The 16,845-nt window shown below is 34.1% G+C and overlaps 1 protein-coding gene across 3 annotated transcripts in view; it reads left to right on the top strand.

Annotated features, from left to right (window-relative positions):
- The first annotated feature begins 1,171 nt into the window (after positions 1-1,171).
- The window catches only part of LOC127547722 (polyamine-modulated factor 1-binding protein 1-like), a 39,745-nt gene continuing 24,071 nt past the window's right edge, over positions 1,172-16,845 (top strand). For all 3 annotated transcript variants that reach the window (XM_051974696.1, XM_051974695.1, XM_051974694.1), the window contains exons 1-2: positions 1,172-1,375; positions 1,925-2,008. In XM_051974696.1, coding sequence (XP_051830656.1) covers positions 1,946-2,008 — 63 coding nt within the window. In that variant the 5' untranslated portion in view covers positions 1,172-1,375; positions 1,925-1,945. The remainder of the gene's footprint in view (positions 1,376-1,924; positions 2,009-16,845) is intronic.

Below are 16,845 nucleotides of genomic sequence, written 5' to 3'. Positions count from 1 at the left end.
TAATCAGAATGTAGTGGAAAGAATATTGACTCTGGAATCTGAAGACTTGGATTTGAATCTTCCTCTAAAACATATATGACCTTAGACAAGTGACATGACATCTCCAGACCTCAGTTTCCTCTTCTGTAAAATGTGGGAGTTGGGTTAGGTGGCCTCTGAGGTAATTTAAGCTCTAGATCTGTGTTCTCTATTATTTCTACAGAGATTGGCTATGTGGCCAACAGAGGATAGAGCACTGGGCCGGGAGCAAGAAACACCCAAGTTCAAATTAGGCCTTAGATACTTACTAGCTATGTGATCTGGGGAAAGTCCCTTAATTCTCTCTGCCTTAATCCACTAAAGAAAAAATAGAAAACCACTCAAGTTATCTTTGCCAATAAAACTCCACAGACGGTATGGCCCATGGAATCATGAAAGGTCAATTAAACTGAACAATAGCAACAAAAAAATGATTATTATTTCTTGTGGAATTAAAAGGACAACCTAAATGGCATAAGAGAGCTTGGAGGAAATCTTGAGCATGTGTCTCAAGCATGTGCCCCCAATCCATAGATAGGAACATCTAGTTGATACAGTAGAAGTATCTCTGTGGGAAAAGGGGATTCACTTAAGAAATAAGTTAATTTATGAACTCTGTCAGTCTAAATGCACTTTTGCAATCCTAACTGCATATTTGTTATATGGAGGAGAATATTATAATATGGAAAATTCTTCCATCTACTTTAGAACAAAGAAACTACATGGGATGTAAATGAAGATTTAATTTTAGAATAAGTTCCTAGAAAATCAGAATTTTTCTTGACAAAAACTGTGATTTTCACCATGTTGATTCTTTCATCCCATCTAATACTTTTTCACCTTGAGTAATGGAAAGTTTTCCTCCTGAAATATCTTAGGCTCAAAGATTCCTAGCATGTGGGAAGTAGAAATCATCATTTGATCTGCTTCACTCAGTTTATAGATGAGAGAAGTGGGCATACAGACAGGAAGCAATTTATCTAAGATAACCTGATTAGTTATTGGCTGAGCAGAGTTTCAAATCTAGACATCTTCATTCCTGTCTAATCTTTCCACACTACTGTATCTATCACTCAGCTAGCCTTTGTCCTGGACAAGCAAAAGCTACCCTCAAATCCCATAATGCATCTGCCTCTCCTAAGAGGGGAGACAATGCTGCTGATCAGAATCCAATCTCAGAAAACATTCTAAATTCCAGGTATTTAGCTCAGAATCACCAATATTCTTTATTCATCTCAGCCTGTGTAAGAGTGTGGGTGATGTGAGGCGTTTGTTTGGTGTTTGTTTGTTTGGTTTTTTTTTTTTTTAAATAGGGTAAATATTCTTTTAGGTCTCACTACTGGAACTAAGCTCACTGGTAAGTATCTGATGGAAATTTCATCTAGTCTTAGAAACTATAGATGTAATTTGTAGGGAAACAACCCTACATAGCAGAAAGAGCACTGGGATCAGGATCCAAATATCTATCTCTGTTCTAGTCTCAGCACTACACCTTACCAAGGGTGTGACCTATTAGTGAACCTGGCTGAGACAATGCTGTTCTGATCCTCAAAATGGATGTGTATAATACTTGTGCAATTTAAAGAGGATCACATGAAATAATTTACATTAAGCACATTGAAAATGATTTGGGGATATGTTTGGTGTGATCCATAAACACGAAGAACACTTTCTAGCTGTGTCATCTTAGGCAAGTCACTGAAGGAAGGAAGGAAGGAAAGAAAGAAGGAAGAAAGGAAGGGAAAGAGAAAGAGAGAAAGACACAGAGACACAGAGAGAAAGAAAGAAAGAAAGAAGCAGAGAAAGAGAGAAAAAGAATCTTAGATCCAGATGAGAGAATGAAAGCCTTTAAATTCTTGGTGGATAAATTTGTCATTTTCTTACTCAAATCATGGATTTTTTTCAGGTGCATGACAAGATTCAGAATATGATTAAAATTAAAGGAGACTTGCAGGCCACCAAGGAAGAGATAAGGATAGCAACGAATTCGGTAAGGATCTAAAGATATTGTCTCATTTCATTTTAAGCCTTTTCTTCATAATTCAACAATCACAATCACAAATATAGGAAATTCTCTCTTGGCTGTCATGATTGGGATGTATCTCAAGTTAAGGAAATGGTCTCTTGTCCATCATAACTAGGAAGTATCTCAAGTATAGCAACAGTAGTATCAAATTCAGATAGAAATAGAGGTCACCATACTATAAATAAGAAAATTTGTAGGCTACATATTAACTTAGAAAATATGCTAACCTTATCTATGTTTTGTTATAGTATTTCCCAATTACAATTTAACCTGATTTGGACCTTAGTCTGCTAAATAGGCAGCTAAATGGCACAGTGGATGGAGGGTTAGGCCAGGATGTTGGAAAGACTCATCTTCCTGAGTTCCAGTCTGGCCTCAGTCACTGACTGTGAGACCCTGGGCAAGTCACTTCTCCCTGTTTACCTCCATTTCCTCTTCTGTAAAATGCTCTGGAAAAGGAAATAGTAGACAACTCTAGTATCTCTGCCAAAAAAAACTCCAAATAGTATCACAAAGAGTCAGACTCTTGACTGAACATGACTGAACATGAATAGTTGATTGGTTGATTGGATTTTCTTCATTCTCAAAAAGGACCAAAATAACGTCACTATATTGGAATCAAGGGACAGTGTGTCTAACTGTGGCTAAGTATTGTGAACCCCATAAAGTTTATAGGTCAAATTTGACACCTCTGTATTCTAAATTTTAGAGTCCAATAAATTATACTTAATACCAAAAACATGCTGAAGCTAACTCAATCCTTCTCTGATGATTCAGATGATCTTTTATGATCTGACAGTGCCTTGAAGTCATGATTATGAAGAAAAGTATACCACCAATGCACATAAAAGTGTGGTTAGAGGGCTAGCAGTTGAAGAATATAAGCAAATAATCTCTGCTGCTTATTGATACTCCAGTATCAGGGTCACCATTCAGCTATCCTCCCTTCTTGAATTTTTCAGCACCTTCTATCACAACAGAAAGAATATTGGACTGGGAACCAGGAGACCTGATTTCTAGTTCAATTACTATTGACTTAAATTACTTAAATTTAATTTAAGTAAAATTAATATAGAGAAACAGACTGAAACAGTCAAACAAGTTACTTTCTGTTTCAGTCTGTTTCTCTATATTAAAAAAGGATTTGACCTCAAAATCTCTAAGAAATAACCTTACCAACATTAACATTCTGTGATTCTGTATTATTCCATTTGTTTTTCTCTGTTATCAGAAAGTGTACTACTGTTCTGAATGTCTATAGTCAAAAGGTATAAGCTAATGCTAAGATTTATTGAAGTCTTGCAAATGTGAAGGTGTTCATGGTAGGGACCTAACATATTGTTCTCCCTCTGTCCCATCTCCTGGCTTCCTTCAAGACTCAAAATCTATCTTCCATAGAAGGCCTTCCTAGTCCCCACCAGGTGCTAGTATCTTCCTTCCATTTACATTAGATTATATGTGGATAGTTAGGTAGTGTAGTTAATATAGTGCCAGACCTGGAATTAGCCTCATTTTCCTGAGGCTAAATCTAGTCTCAGACACTTATTAGTTGTATGATCCTGGACAAATCACTTAACCCGATTTGCCTCAATTTTCTCATCTGCAGCATAAGCTGTTGTATGTGCATAATTATTGGCACATTGTCTCTTCCATCAGAATGTAAACTCTCTGAGGGTAGGGACAGTGATTTTGCTTTTTTCTTTGTATTAGAGTCTGGCATAAATTAAGGGTTTAATAATTTCTTATTGACTGGCTGACCTACTGGCTTGTTAAAACCAAGTTCCTTGAAAGCAACTTCCTTGATTTCCTCATTTTTGTTCCTACTCATGAAATTCAAATACTATTTATAGTTTGGTCATTAGGGGAAAATTGATTATGTTTTTAACTCAAATAATCTATTTGGAAATCTAAAAGGCTTATTCTCAAATCTAGCAAAGAAACATTTTTCAAGTACTTGAAAACGGGCTCGCAAAAATTATAACTATCACAGATTTTAAAGACCTAGGCAACCATCTTCATTTGACAGATTAATAAACTGCCCCTATGACCTTAATTTTCGTAACTCAAGAACTATGAATGAATATAAAGAATATATAGACTTGTATATGCTGGCCCTACTGAAGCCCCCTGTTTGTTTTTTTGTTAAAGTAAAAGTTACTCAATTTGGCACAATTACCATGTGATATCGTATGGATCAATGAGATCTATAAAACAGTTAGACAATGTGGATTTAAATCCAGACCCTATCAACTTCCCTGCTAAAATAAAAGAATGTTGCATACATTTTCCCTAAATGTTACTATAACACTTACCAGTTGCTACCATGACAGCTTTGTGGACCACATGGAGCAATGTGAGCTATTCAATAATAAAAATTAAATAGCTCAAAAGATATTTGAATAGGGCATTCCAAAGAATAGCCATGGTTGATCAAGTCAGGCTTGATGTCTGTTTGGAAGGAAATCTCTAGAGTGGAGTGCTTCAGACTACTGTCCTTAGTCTTTATACTATTTAATATTTCTTTCTGTGACTTGTAAGAAGGCATGGATGGCATCCTTCTCAAACCAAATGGCATCCTTCTAGAAGAGATCTCAGCAGACTAGTGCAGGGGTTCTATACAGTAGTAGCCAGAGTAGAAATGTGACCTATGACTCCACAGGGAATGTAAACTAATTTAAGTAAATATAAACAGCAAAAGATACCCAAATTATCTTATAAGAAAACTTGTATGTGACCTTGAGCTATCCCTGGCAATATGCCTTCTTTATTCTGTTTCTATATAACATCTGGCCTGACTTGGGGTTGGCATAGAAATCCACCATTCTGTCTTCCTGCCACCAAGGACCAGGTCTCATGAGTAAACTCCTAAACAGTTTAATTAATCTAACAAACCCAATTAAATCTATACTGGCTCTTTCAGTATTATCTGCAGCTGACTCTGTCAGTATTATCTCTAAGGGTCTGGTCCCCACAGTTAGTACAGCAGGGAAGAACAGATGATTTGACCTTACCTTTGGTAGAGCTGGAAAAAAATGGTTTTTGTGTCATGGACCCCTTGAGCAATCTGTTGAAGCCCTTCTCAGAATCTAGTTTTTAAATCATTAAAGGAAATAATAAATTTCAGTTAAAGTTCAGGGGAAAATAACGATGTATTTTTTTTCCATCCAACTTCACAGATCTCCTGAAATCTAAGTTAGCAAGGTAGAACAGTGGATAGAGCACCAGACTTGGAATCAGAAAGACCTGATTTTTAAACCAACCTCCCTAGTTGTGTGGCCCTAGGCAAATCTTTGTATAGTTCAGTTTCCTTGTCTATCAAATGGGAATAATAGTAGCATCTACCTCCTAAAGTTGTGAGAATCAAATGAAATAGTTGTAAAAATTATTTTGCAGATGTTAAAGTAATATATAAATAATAATTAGTTATTATTATAGCTATTCTTAGGCCCCAGGTTAATAACCCTTTGGCTAGAATATTAAACTAAATATAATAAGATAAAATTAAATAGATATTAATGTAAAATCTTCACCTTTGGGTTGAAAAAATCAATTTCACATCTTGAAGATGAGAGAGGTCTAGATGGCTGATCATCTGAAAATGTCGAGATTTTTAGAGAATTGTAAATTCAGCACAAGTCAACAATAATAAGGCAATCCCAAAACATAGTAGAATATTGAGATTCATTGGAAAAGATAATGTGCAGAAAAAGAAGTAGGTGACGGTCCCTTTGTACTTATACTATATCCATATTATCCAACATTAAAAATATTGCATTCGGTTTTGGCCATGCCAATTTAGGAAGAACATTAATGACCTGTAGAAGGAATCTAAGACAAAAACGGGCCTTGACTTCATGCTATGAGGCTCAATTAAAGAAACCAGGGATGTTCTGCCTGGGAAAGAGAAAATTTAGGGGATGGGAAGTTGGGAGATGAGGAGAGAGGTATGATAGCTGTCTTCAAGTATTCAGAGGGCTTTGCTATAGAAAAAGGATTAGTCTTGTTCTGCTTGAGCCCAAAAGGAAGAACTATGAGCATTGGATGGGAGTTTCAGGGAAGACAGATTTAAGCTTAATATAAGGAGAATGGAGGAAGTATAATGCAAAAGGAGAATGGTGGCAATCTCTTCCCCTACCAAATTCTTCAAGCAAAAGTCATTTGGTTGTTAGAGGAGAGAGACAGTAGAGGAAGGTTTTCATGTTCAAATACATATTTTTCCCTTCCAACTCTGAGCTCCTGTGCCAATCACTCTATCTCAGTTTCCTCATCTGTGAAATGAAAGTTCAGACTAAAATGGTAATCTTCCAACTTCTCTGCCCTAAAAGCCTATTTTTAGCTCAACAACCAATAGCACAAGATTTGTGGTCCCCCAACTGAAAGATATCTATGCAAGTAATCAGCCTCTTAGCTAAGGAGGTGTTGTCTGTGCATTGTAAGTCTTTTATGGAGACTCTATAGAGTGCTAGACTAGATATAACTCCAAATCATGGAGGTGGAATTAGAAGGGACTTCTCAAGGTTATTGTATCAAGTGAGATAGCATAAAAACATTATTGTGTGGGGCTTTAATGGGTAAGAATAGAAATCTACTCCTAGTTGTAACAACATTTTTGTTCCAGAGGGAGAAACCCATCTTTCTACTCTAGCTCTTACAGTTGCTATATATACTCAAAGCTGGCTAAGCTAGTGCATGGTAATTGCCTTTATTTTAATTACATGCTTGAGGCTAGGCCATCCAATAGAATCCCTCTGAAAATGAAGAATAAGGGACGGGGAGGGAAAGATGGGGGTGGAGAGTCTTGAAATGATAGGATCCTTTTAATGGCAAAACTATGCTGTTAACCTAATTAAACCTTAAGATTATTAAAAAAAAAAAAAAAAAAAAACCTCAGGTACTAAATGGGACAGCAGCATTTCTGGGAAATCCCAAGGCCAAATGACTCTCACTTGATTCAGTTTTCTTTTCTGTTAAGTGAGAATAAATGAATGAAGTCTGCCTGTTCAGTTTAGATCATAGGATGGTTGAGAGATTAGATCAGACAATATGTATGAAAGCACTTTGATATTCATAAAGCACTGAATAGTATGAAGTATCTTAATTATATTAAATTTCCCTTTCTTCTGTAGTATGGCAGTGAGAAATCCTTCCATATCACCACCTGTATGTATCTAAGGCACCAAGCTTCCTACACATGTCTAAGGAAAGACAGAATATCCCCTTGTCTTGACATCAAAGGCATACATGGATTATGAGTTTATGCAAGACGTGTAAAAGATTTGTCTTGCAGCAATGAGAGTTCAGTGAAAATTGTATATAACAAATTTTCAGTGGACCCAGTCATCATGGTTTCATGATTCTTTCCAGTTTTATCTAGCAACAGATTAGTAAGAATGAAGAAGGGGCTGGTGAAAGCAATTTAAGACTAAGGCTTGGCAGGGCAAGATCATTGATAAAATAAGAGTATGAGTCCCCAGAGAAGAAAATAAGGCAGAGTTGAGCCTGTTTACCAAGGAAACAAGATGAAAAAAGTAGGAGAATATAACTAATTAGAGATGGTGACTTTGGAAATAACTGAGGGATAGAAGGATTGAGGTCCTATTGAAGAAGAAGAAGAGTTGAGATTGTAAAACTGAAGGAGAGGGAGGATGACAACAGATTGCAATCAGATATGGGAATTTCAGAATTCATGAATGTAGAAGTAATGCATTTGTGAGTGATGGCAAAATAATGAGTCTGATTCTGTGTGTGTATATATCACTGAAATAGGGTACAGAAGTAGATCATAGGATATGAGAAAATTGAGGAATTGTGATATTAGAGTACTTGGGGGGATTTCAGTATGTATGTTGAATTCTCATAATTATGAGTACAGGAGTTGGAAAGGAGAGAAAGACCATCAGCCAGGCACTGACTTTGAGAAGTAGAAGTTTTTCCCTTCCAACTCTGAGCTCCTGTGCCAATCACTCCATCTCAGTTTCCTCATCTGTGAAATGAAAGTTCAGACTAAAATGGTGGTCTTCCAACCTCTCTGCCCTAAAAGCCTGTTTTTAGGTCAAAAACCAATAGTACAAGATTTGCACTTTGAAAAAAAGAAGAAAAAGTAGGTAGATAAGTAGCAACCAGTATTTTGATTGAGTGACAGAAACTGAAGGTACCTCAAAGGAAGAGAAGTTACTGAGCAATGACAGTAGAAAGAGAACCTGAAGTAGCAACATGGAACAGGAAATATTCCAACTTCTCCACCTTCATCAGTGAGTAGAGGGAAATGAACGAAAGTACAACCAGGTAGTCTGTGTCATTGAGAGAAAAGCCAGAAGATGGAAAGAATGGGAAAGGGAAAGGAAAAGATTTAAGATGAAAGCAAATTTGCATCCAGTAAGCATAGTAGAAAGTATGGATAATCTTAAGAGTGAAACAGTAGACAAATGAACGGAGTTCATAATTTCCAGTGTTCTAGAGAGAATATTTAGTGGTAGATTTGAAAAGGTCCCAAAGGTGTTGAGTCTATTTTAGTTAACTACAACAGAATGAAAGGGGCTTCCAGTAATAAGCTAATGTACCCAAAGAGCATTATGAAAGAAAATCAGAAAATATGGATAAAGACAAACAAACAATCAAGAAAGTTAACACAATAACTAGTTCTTTTTTCTTCTTAAGTATTATTTTTTCCAATTCCACGTAAAGACAATTTTTAGCATTCATTTTTTTTAAATTTTGAGTTCCAAATTTTCTTCCTCCCTCTCTCACTTCCCCCCTCCCTAAAATGGTAAGCAATTTTATATAGGCTATATATGTGTAAGTGTATGAAACATATAAGAATAGTTCAACGTAAAGGAAATCAAGTTGACAATCTTCAAGGAAGGGGAAAATATTCTAATCTTGAGATCCATCAAAATCACAAGAGTGATTAAAAGAACCTCCAGGTTCAGAAGAGCAGTAGTTTCTCTAAAAAAGAAAATTATAGATTTGGGATATGAAAATACAGAAGTAGAAAAAAATCAAATGATACAAGATTGGAAGACATGAGGGTTGTATAATAAAAAGCTATTGAGCTTGAATAGAGAGGGATATGAAGAGATAATCTAAAGATCATAGATCTTTTAGGAAAACACAATTGAAAAAACGTTTCTATCATACTTTAGTAAATAATACAAGAAAATTGCCCAAATCATTGGAACAGAAAGTAAAGTTAAATCTGATCCAATCCAACAAGCATTTCTTAATGTCCCAGACAATACCTGTGGGCAAAGAATAAAAGGACCAAAAGGGGAAAGATGAGGATGGAGTGTAAAAAAAATTTCAAGAGAAAGGATTAAATGATAATAACTCTAGGATAAATAAAACACATGTCTTCATTAATAAATCAAAATGAAGGTAGCTAAAATAATACAAAGGAAAATTTCTCAGATGAACATGGGACCATAAAGACTCAGAAAAGTACCATCATCTGAACAGAGGTTTTTTTTTTTTTAATGCAAAGTGAGAAGTGTTTTTTTTTATTATTTGCCATATTATGGAGGCTTTGTGAGAGTTAGAACAGAGTATTTTCTACCAGCTCCACAATCAAGGAATAAGATTTCATCTACAGAGGGTAAAGACTCCAGAAGTCACGTTCCTCAAGAAATAGAAAAGTATTATAGGAATCTGGCAATGGAGAAGGGTCTTGAACATCTCAAGGAAAAAATGTCTTCATTAAGCAGGGGTGATATTTCTTTGTATTACTTCCCTCTCTAGTTTGGGGTCTCTAGGAATAAAAATTTCAGAAGATAAGTGGACAGCCACATAGATCTAGAATAAGGATTCTGACATAGAGAAAGAAAGTTAGTGAAAGAAAGGGAAAATAGGATTGAATCTACAAATCTGGAGCACTCCCATTACACCCACAGCCTACTTTATGAATTGATATTCCTCAAAATTAGGCTCTTAAGAGTCAAAGAGAGAGGAGGAGGAGGAAGAAGAAGAAAAAGAGGAGGAGGAGGAGAAAGAGAAGGAGGAGGAAAATAGGGTAAGAGAAAAGTTAAGCTTTTGATTCTCAGAAGTCCCAGCTTAGACATTGGTCATATAGATATAAAAGAATATATAAATGCAACCCCATAAATGAAAGATTGTATTCCAAAATGTCCTAAAAGGAGAAAAGAGTAAGAAAAGAATTCGACTAAATTTACATACTTTGGAAAGGGCATTACAAATAAATGCCATTCAAATTTTTTTTTAAGATTTGCTAATGTGTTTAATTTTTATATTACAAACATTTACAATTCAGTCTTACCTTGTAAGAGATTACCTGTAACAAAGTGGGGAAAAAAGTAAAATTAATGATATAGTGACCCCATCTAAAAGTATATGCAACATGTCACAAATACAGCATTTCCCTTTCTAATTTTTTTAAATGGGCAGAAATCTATTTTTTATCCCTCCCATTCCCCACCCCAGTGGAAAAAAGAAAAGAAAAACTTTTTAAAATAACAAATCTACATAGCCAAACAAATCAAATTTACATAGTGGGTATAGAGAGAGACATATTGCACTGAATAGAGTACTGAACCTAGAATCAAGAAAACCTTCATTCAAATGTGGCTTCAGACACTAGCTATTTGACTCTAGGCAATTCACTTGACCCTCTTCATCTCAATTTCCTCATCTGTAAGATGAGTTAAACAAGGAAATGGCAAATATCTTTGCCAAGAAAACCCCAAATGGGGTCACAAAGAATTGGTCATGATTGAAACAATTAAACAGCAACAACAAAAGATATACTTTTCATTTTTCACCCTAAATCCATCACCTGATGTGGATGGCATTTTTCATCATTGGTCCTCTGGAATAATGAATGGTCATTGAATTGATTATAATTCCTACAGATTTCAAAGTTGCTTGTTTTTACAGTGCTGCTGTTGTTATTAATTTTTCCCCTGGTTTTGTTCATTTCATTCTTCATCCTCAAAATTGTTCATTTCTGTTATATTGATGTTTTATATATATACACACACACACATACATATAAATGTTGTTATTCTAGTTCTGCTAATAAAAAGACATCTTCCAAAGTTTTTTTTTGAAATCCTCTATTTCTTCATTCCTTCTAGCCCAATAATACTACATAACATTCATATACCACAACTTAGTCATTCCTCAATTGATTGGCATCCCCTTGTTTTCCACATCCCTTTGCCACCACAAAAAAGAGCTGCTATCAATATTTTTGCACATATATGATCTTTTTTTCTTTCTTTGATCTCTTTTGGGCATATACCTAGAAGTGGTATTTCTGAGAGAAAGAGAACATATTTAGTAACTTTTTGTAAGTAATTCCAAATTGTTTTCTATGGTGGTTGTATCCATTCACAGGTCCAATAGCAGTGCAATAGGAAAAGTGCCTATTTTCCCACACTCTTTGCAACATTAATCATTTTCTTTTCTTTTGTCATCTTTGCTATTCTGATGAGTATGAGGTAGAGTCTTGGAAAATTGCTTTAATTTAATTTTTCTAATTAGCAGTAATTTAGAACATTTTTTCATGTGACTATAGATAGCCTGAGGATATTTTTCCCCCTTGAGAATTGCCTGTTCATGTTCTTGGGCCATTTATCAATTGGAGAATAGCTCTTATAAAATTTTTATCAGTTCTTTATATAAGGTGGTCCAAAAGACTCTAGGGATAAAGAGAAATTGGGAAAAGCTTTCAGTACAAGACAAAATTTAAGGAGAAACATAAAGGAATTCAGGTAGAAATAAGAAAGGAGAGCATTCCAGACATGGGAAATGACAGAGAAAATTACTGAAACCAAGAGAAGGAGTGGAACAGCAAGGACACAAGAGTTATTAATTCAAAGAGTGCATGATGGGGAATAAGAGCTTTCAATGCTAAATCAATTTTGTATTTTCTCAAAAGACTTTTGAGGCATTCTGTATCTTGGAAATAAGACTTTTATCGGACAACTTGGTTCAAAGTTATTTTTTCCCATTGTTACCCTTTTAATCTTAATTTTCTTAGATTTATGAAAACCTTTTTAATTTTATATAATCAAAATTATCTTTTGAGATTTTGGTCTAAATCTAATTTCTTCCATACTGTCCAACCAGTTTTTGTCAAATAGTCCTTATCTAAGTAGCTAGGATCTTTGAATGGAAGCTAGGCAGGAAGGCCCTCAAGTTTTCCCTCTGTACTACTTTACTTGATGACCTCATTTGCTCTCATGGATTTAATTATCATCTTATCTGTCGATCCTGCCCTAATCTCTCTGCTGATATCTATTTCCCTTCTTCAACTTCATTTTAGGCATCTCAGACTGGATGCTGGTTAAATTCAATTCATCCAAAATGTAACTCAACTTTCCCCCTAAGCCTTGCCTCCCCCCTTCTAAACTTCCATATTACTATTGAAGGTATCACTATCCTCCCAATATTCCAGGCTTTTGACCTCAATATCATCCTTAATTCCTCACTCTCTCTTACTGTGTCTCAATATCCAATCTGTCGTTAAATCCCATTGGTTCCACCTTTGCAACATCTCCCCAGTACACCCCTCTCTTTCCGCCAGCACCTCCACTATTCCAGTGCAGGCCCTCATCACCTCACACTTAGATTATTACAATAGACTAACGGTAGTTCAGCCTACTTCAAATATTATGTCAATCCATTCTCCATATAACCACCAAAGTTATTTTCCTAAAGTTCAGGTCTGATCATGTCATACCTTCCTACTTAATAAACTCAAGTGGCTCCCTGTCACTTGCAAGATCAAACACTAAATACTCAAAGTCCTTTATAACCCAGCCCCCTTCTACCTTTACATGTATTTTTCAAACTAGCAACATTGGCTTCCTGGTTCGTCTCAAAAAAAAAAAAAAAAAAGTTAGGGAAATGTTTTTTTTTTTTTTTTAATTAATAGAACACAAATCTCAAGGAATTTGGGAATAGGTAAGGATAATAAGGGAAGGAGAGTTTGGTAAGAGAGTTGGAAGGAGCTAATCAAGGTCTTAGCTTTGTATAAGGTATGAAATGTTATATAAAGTCATAATTCATATAAGCAAAACAAACCTAAGGGGAAAAAACCTAAGAGACTAAATGTTTGTTTAAAAATATAAAATAATTTAATGAAAGAAAATAGATATAGTATTTTAACCCTAAATGTGAATGATTTAAACTTCCCAATAAAACTAAAAAAGATAACAGAATGAATAAGAAAAAAAATCACAAATATTGGATCCATTAATAAATGAAAACCCAGGTCACTAAGCTAGTAAGTGTCTGAATCCATATATGAACTCAGATCTTCCAAGGTCCAGTGTTTTATCCACAGGGTCACTTAATTAAAAATCATAGGTCATTGATTTGGAACTGAACCATAGAATCCCCTCATTTTATTGATGAGCAAACTGAAACCCTAAGAATTAAATAATATTCCTAAGTTCACACAAACATATTTAAACTATAAATAAATATAAAAAGGAAGAAATAACAAATTTATCATTAACAAACTAAAACTACATGAAAATACTAATTAGCAAAGGAAGGAAGAACAAATGAGCTAAACCTAAATGAAGAAGGTTAAAAATAGATTGACTTTGTAAAAATATCATACAAGTATTTTTTAAAAAACCATGGCAACATACTTAAATTTATAGCATGTAACTCAAGAAATTTTCTGAAGAGAAATAAATGTTTTCTCTGAAAAGATAATTACAGAATCGAGAATGAACATATAACTGTAGCATGTAGTTTTAAAAAACTAAGACATAAATTAAAATTTTCAAAATAAGCTCAAAGTAAGGGATAGCGAAAATTAGGAGAAGAAAATGTCAGAAATGAAAAGATTATAGAGCTGAAAAACAAAACTAAGAGATGTCTTTTTGAAAAGACTAACAAAATCAATAAACCATTAGCTAACAACTTTAAAAAGAAGAAAACTAAATTAGCAAAATCAAAAATGAGCAAAGTGAATTCACAATGAACAGATAGGAAATAAAGTGAATTATCAGAAACTACTATTCCAAATTACATGTCAGCCAAAGTAAAAGGAAATTCATGCCTTTTAGTAATGAAGCAAAGGACTGCTAGGGCAGAATCCTTAATACATTATCAGATACGGAATTACATTAGGCATTTTTTGTTTAATTGTTTTTTGTTTCAAGGAAGGAATCTTTTTTTTGTGGGCAAAGGTATTTCCAGAAATGACTGTAATGTAAGAACAAATTGTTTTAACAATACTTTAAAGAAACTCAAAGGAAATTTGAGTTTCTTCAAAAATCTAAATATCTAAATTTACCAAACAAAAAATGGAAATGTTCAATCTTCTAGTCTCAGACAGAGAAATTGAACAAGTCATCAAGAAATACTGAAGGATAAAAACCTTTGTCTAGATGGATTTAATTTAATAATTTCTATTTAATATTTAATCATTTTATTTTAATTCTATCAAATGTTCAAAAGAAGAACTAATCACTACAAAAATTATTTTCAGGAAGAGAGAAAGAAGCTCTTCCATATTTCTTTTATAGAACTAATGTGATTATAATTATCTAAAACATGGAGAAATAAAACAGGGAAAGAAAAGTTGAAGCCAATTTCACTAACAAATACTGATACAAAAATTAAATAAAATCTTTACCATAAAAAATACAACAATATTTTCCCAAAAATTCAAAATGACCTTCCACTATTATAGATCATTCCACAAAGGATGGTTCAACATTTAGGAAAATAATCAGCATCATTAAGGCAAGAAACAACAAAAAACAACCCAAAACCATGGTTGTGTCAATATACATGGAACAGCAGCCAAAAAAAAATGAAAGAAAAGAAAGCTCTTGACAAAAGGCAGCTTCTATTACTATACAAAATTCTAAAAGGCATAAAATCATGTAAGGTATTTTCCTTGATAACAGTCAAAAGAATAGAGAAATAAAACTAAAACCCATCTTAATTTGTAATAAAAAAAATTAAAAGTTTTCCAAATAAGTACAGAAATAAAGCATTTGTGTTTATTCTCTTTTTGTTTGACATGGTTCTAAAAAAGATGATAAAAATTAAAGATATGAATCTCAATAAAGCAGAGACAAAATTATTCCTATTAATAGATGATGTTGTGGTTTACTTAGGAAACTCCAAAAAATCAGTGAATAAACTAATCAGAATCATTAATACTTTCAGGAAAGAAACAGGGCACAAAATAAGTCCATAAAAATCATTAGCATTTCTGTACATTACTAATAAGAATCAGGAGAAAATGACATAAAGTGAAAATTATTTCAAAATAACAACAAAGCGCATAAAATATCTGGAATTTGTAAAAAATATTCTTTATAGAAATAAAGGAGAACAAATGATTACAGAAATGTTTTCTGTTCATAATTAAATCACACCAATATAATTAAACATTGATACTATCTAAATTAATATATGAATTTAGTGTTATGCCATTCAGATGACCAATGTTACTTTATAGAAGTATAAGGCACTACCATTCTCCCAGTCACCTGATTCCCCTAGCGTGTTGAATCTGTGACCAAGTCCTGTCAAGTCTCCCTTCAAAACATCTCTTTTCTAGCCTCCTTCTCTCTTCTGACACTGTCACACTCTAATACAGATCCTTTTCACCTTATGTATAGGACAATTTCATTGACTTTCATTTTGGTCTCAAGTTTCTCACTTCTCCAATCCATTCTCTCCCGAGCAATCAGCATCATCTTCCTTAATTTCAGATCTGACCATATCACTTTCCTATTTAATATCCATTGACTACTTTTACCTCTAGGATCAAACAAATATCCTCTTTGATTTTCAAAGCCCTTTAATAATCTACCCCCTTTTTACCTTTCCAATCTTTCTACAACAAGATTCTTACTCCCTCCACACATTATGATCCAGACACATTTCCCTTCTTTTCCTCACCCACAAGATGCTCTTTCAATTCAGCGTATTTTCATTGTCTGTCCCAAATGCTCAGAGTTTGCTTTTTCCTCCCCTAGACCTCATGGCTTACTTGCCTTGCTTCAAGTCATAGTGCCTGCCATATAATATCTCCAATTTCTCCTGCATGTATTTGCTTTGTGAAGTTATTCGCATATTGTCCACCCCATAAGATTGTGAGGTCCTTAATGACAGTTTATTTCTTCATTTTTTCTATCCCCAGCCTAATGCTTAGCAATGTTTTTTCACTTCATGAGAATGAAATCTGCAAACTCTAGTAACCTCAATTTATCTTCCTAGCAAAATTCCCTAGTGTATAATTTTTCTCACTTTTTAAATCTAATTTTTATGTTTACTTTCAAATTTCTCCATCTCTCCACCCCCTTATTGAGAAGGAAAGAAATTCAATACCCATTATACATATGAAGTCATGCAATACATATTTCTGCATTAGTCATATATTCTCAAAAGGGAAAAATAAGTATTAATAAATACTCAGAGACTAACTTCTCTATTTTGAGTTAGATAACATTTTGCATTATGACAATCCTTTGAACTTCCAGTGGAACACTGTATTAATCAGAGTTACTAAGTCTTTCACAGTTGATTATTTTTACAATATTGTTGTTAATGTAAAGATCATTCTCTAGTTTTGCTCACTTCATTTTGTATCAGTTCATATGTCTTCCCAGGTTTTTGTGTCATTTTTAATAGCACAAATGTATTCCATCACATTCAAATGCTATAACGTGTTCAGAAATTGCTCAATAGATGGTCATTTCCTCAATTTCTGATTCTTTGCCACAACCAAAAGCAATATCATAAATATTTTTGTACATATGAAGCCTTTTTTCCTTTTTCTTTGATCTCCTTGGACTATAGATCTGGTA

Source organism: Antechinus flavipes, chromosome 2 (genome assembly GCF_016432865.1).
Source record: "Antechinus flavipes isolate AdamAnt ecotype Samford, QLD, Australia chromosome 2, AdamAnt_v2, whole genome shotgun sequence".
In the NCBI taxonomy this organism is placed as follows: Eukaryota; Metazoa; Chordata; class Mammalia; order Dasyuromorphia; family Dasyuridae; genus Antechinus; species Antechinus flavipes.
Note: the sequence above shows the minus strand (reverse complement) of the source record. Positions and strands in the feature narration are given on the sequence as shown.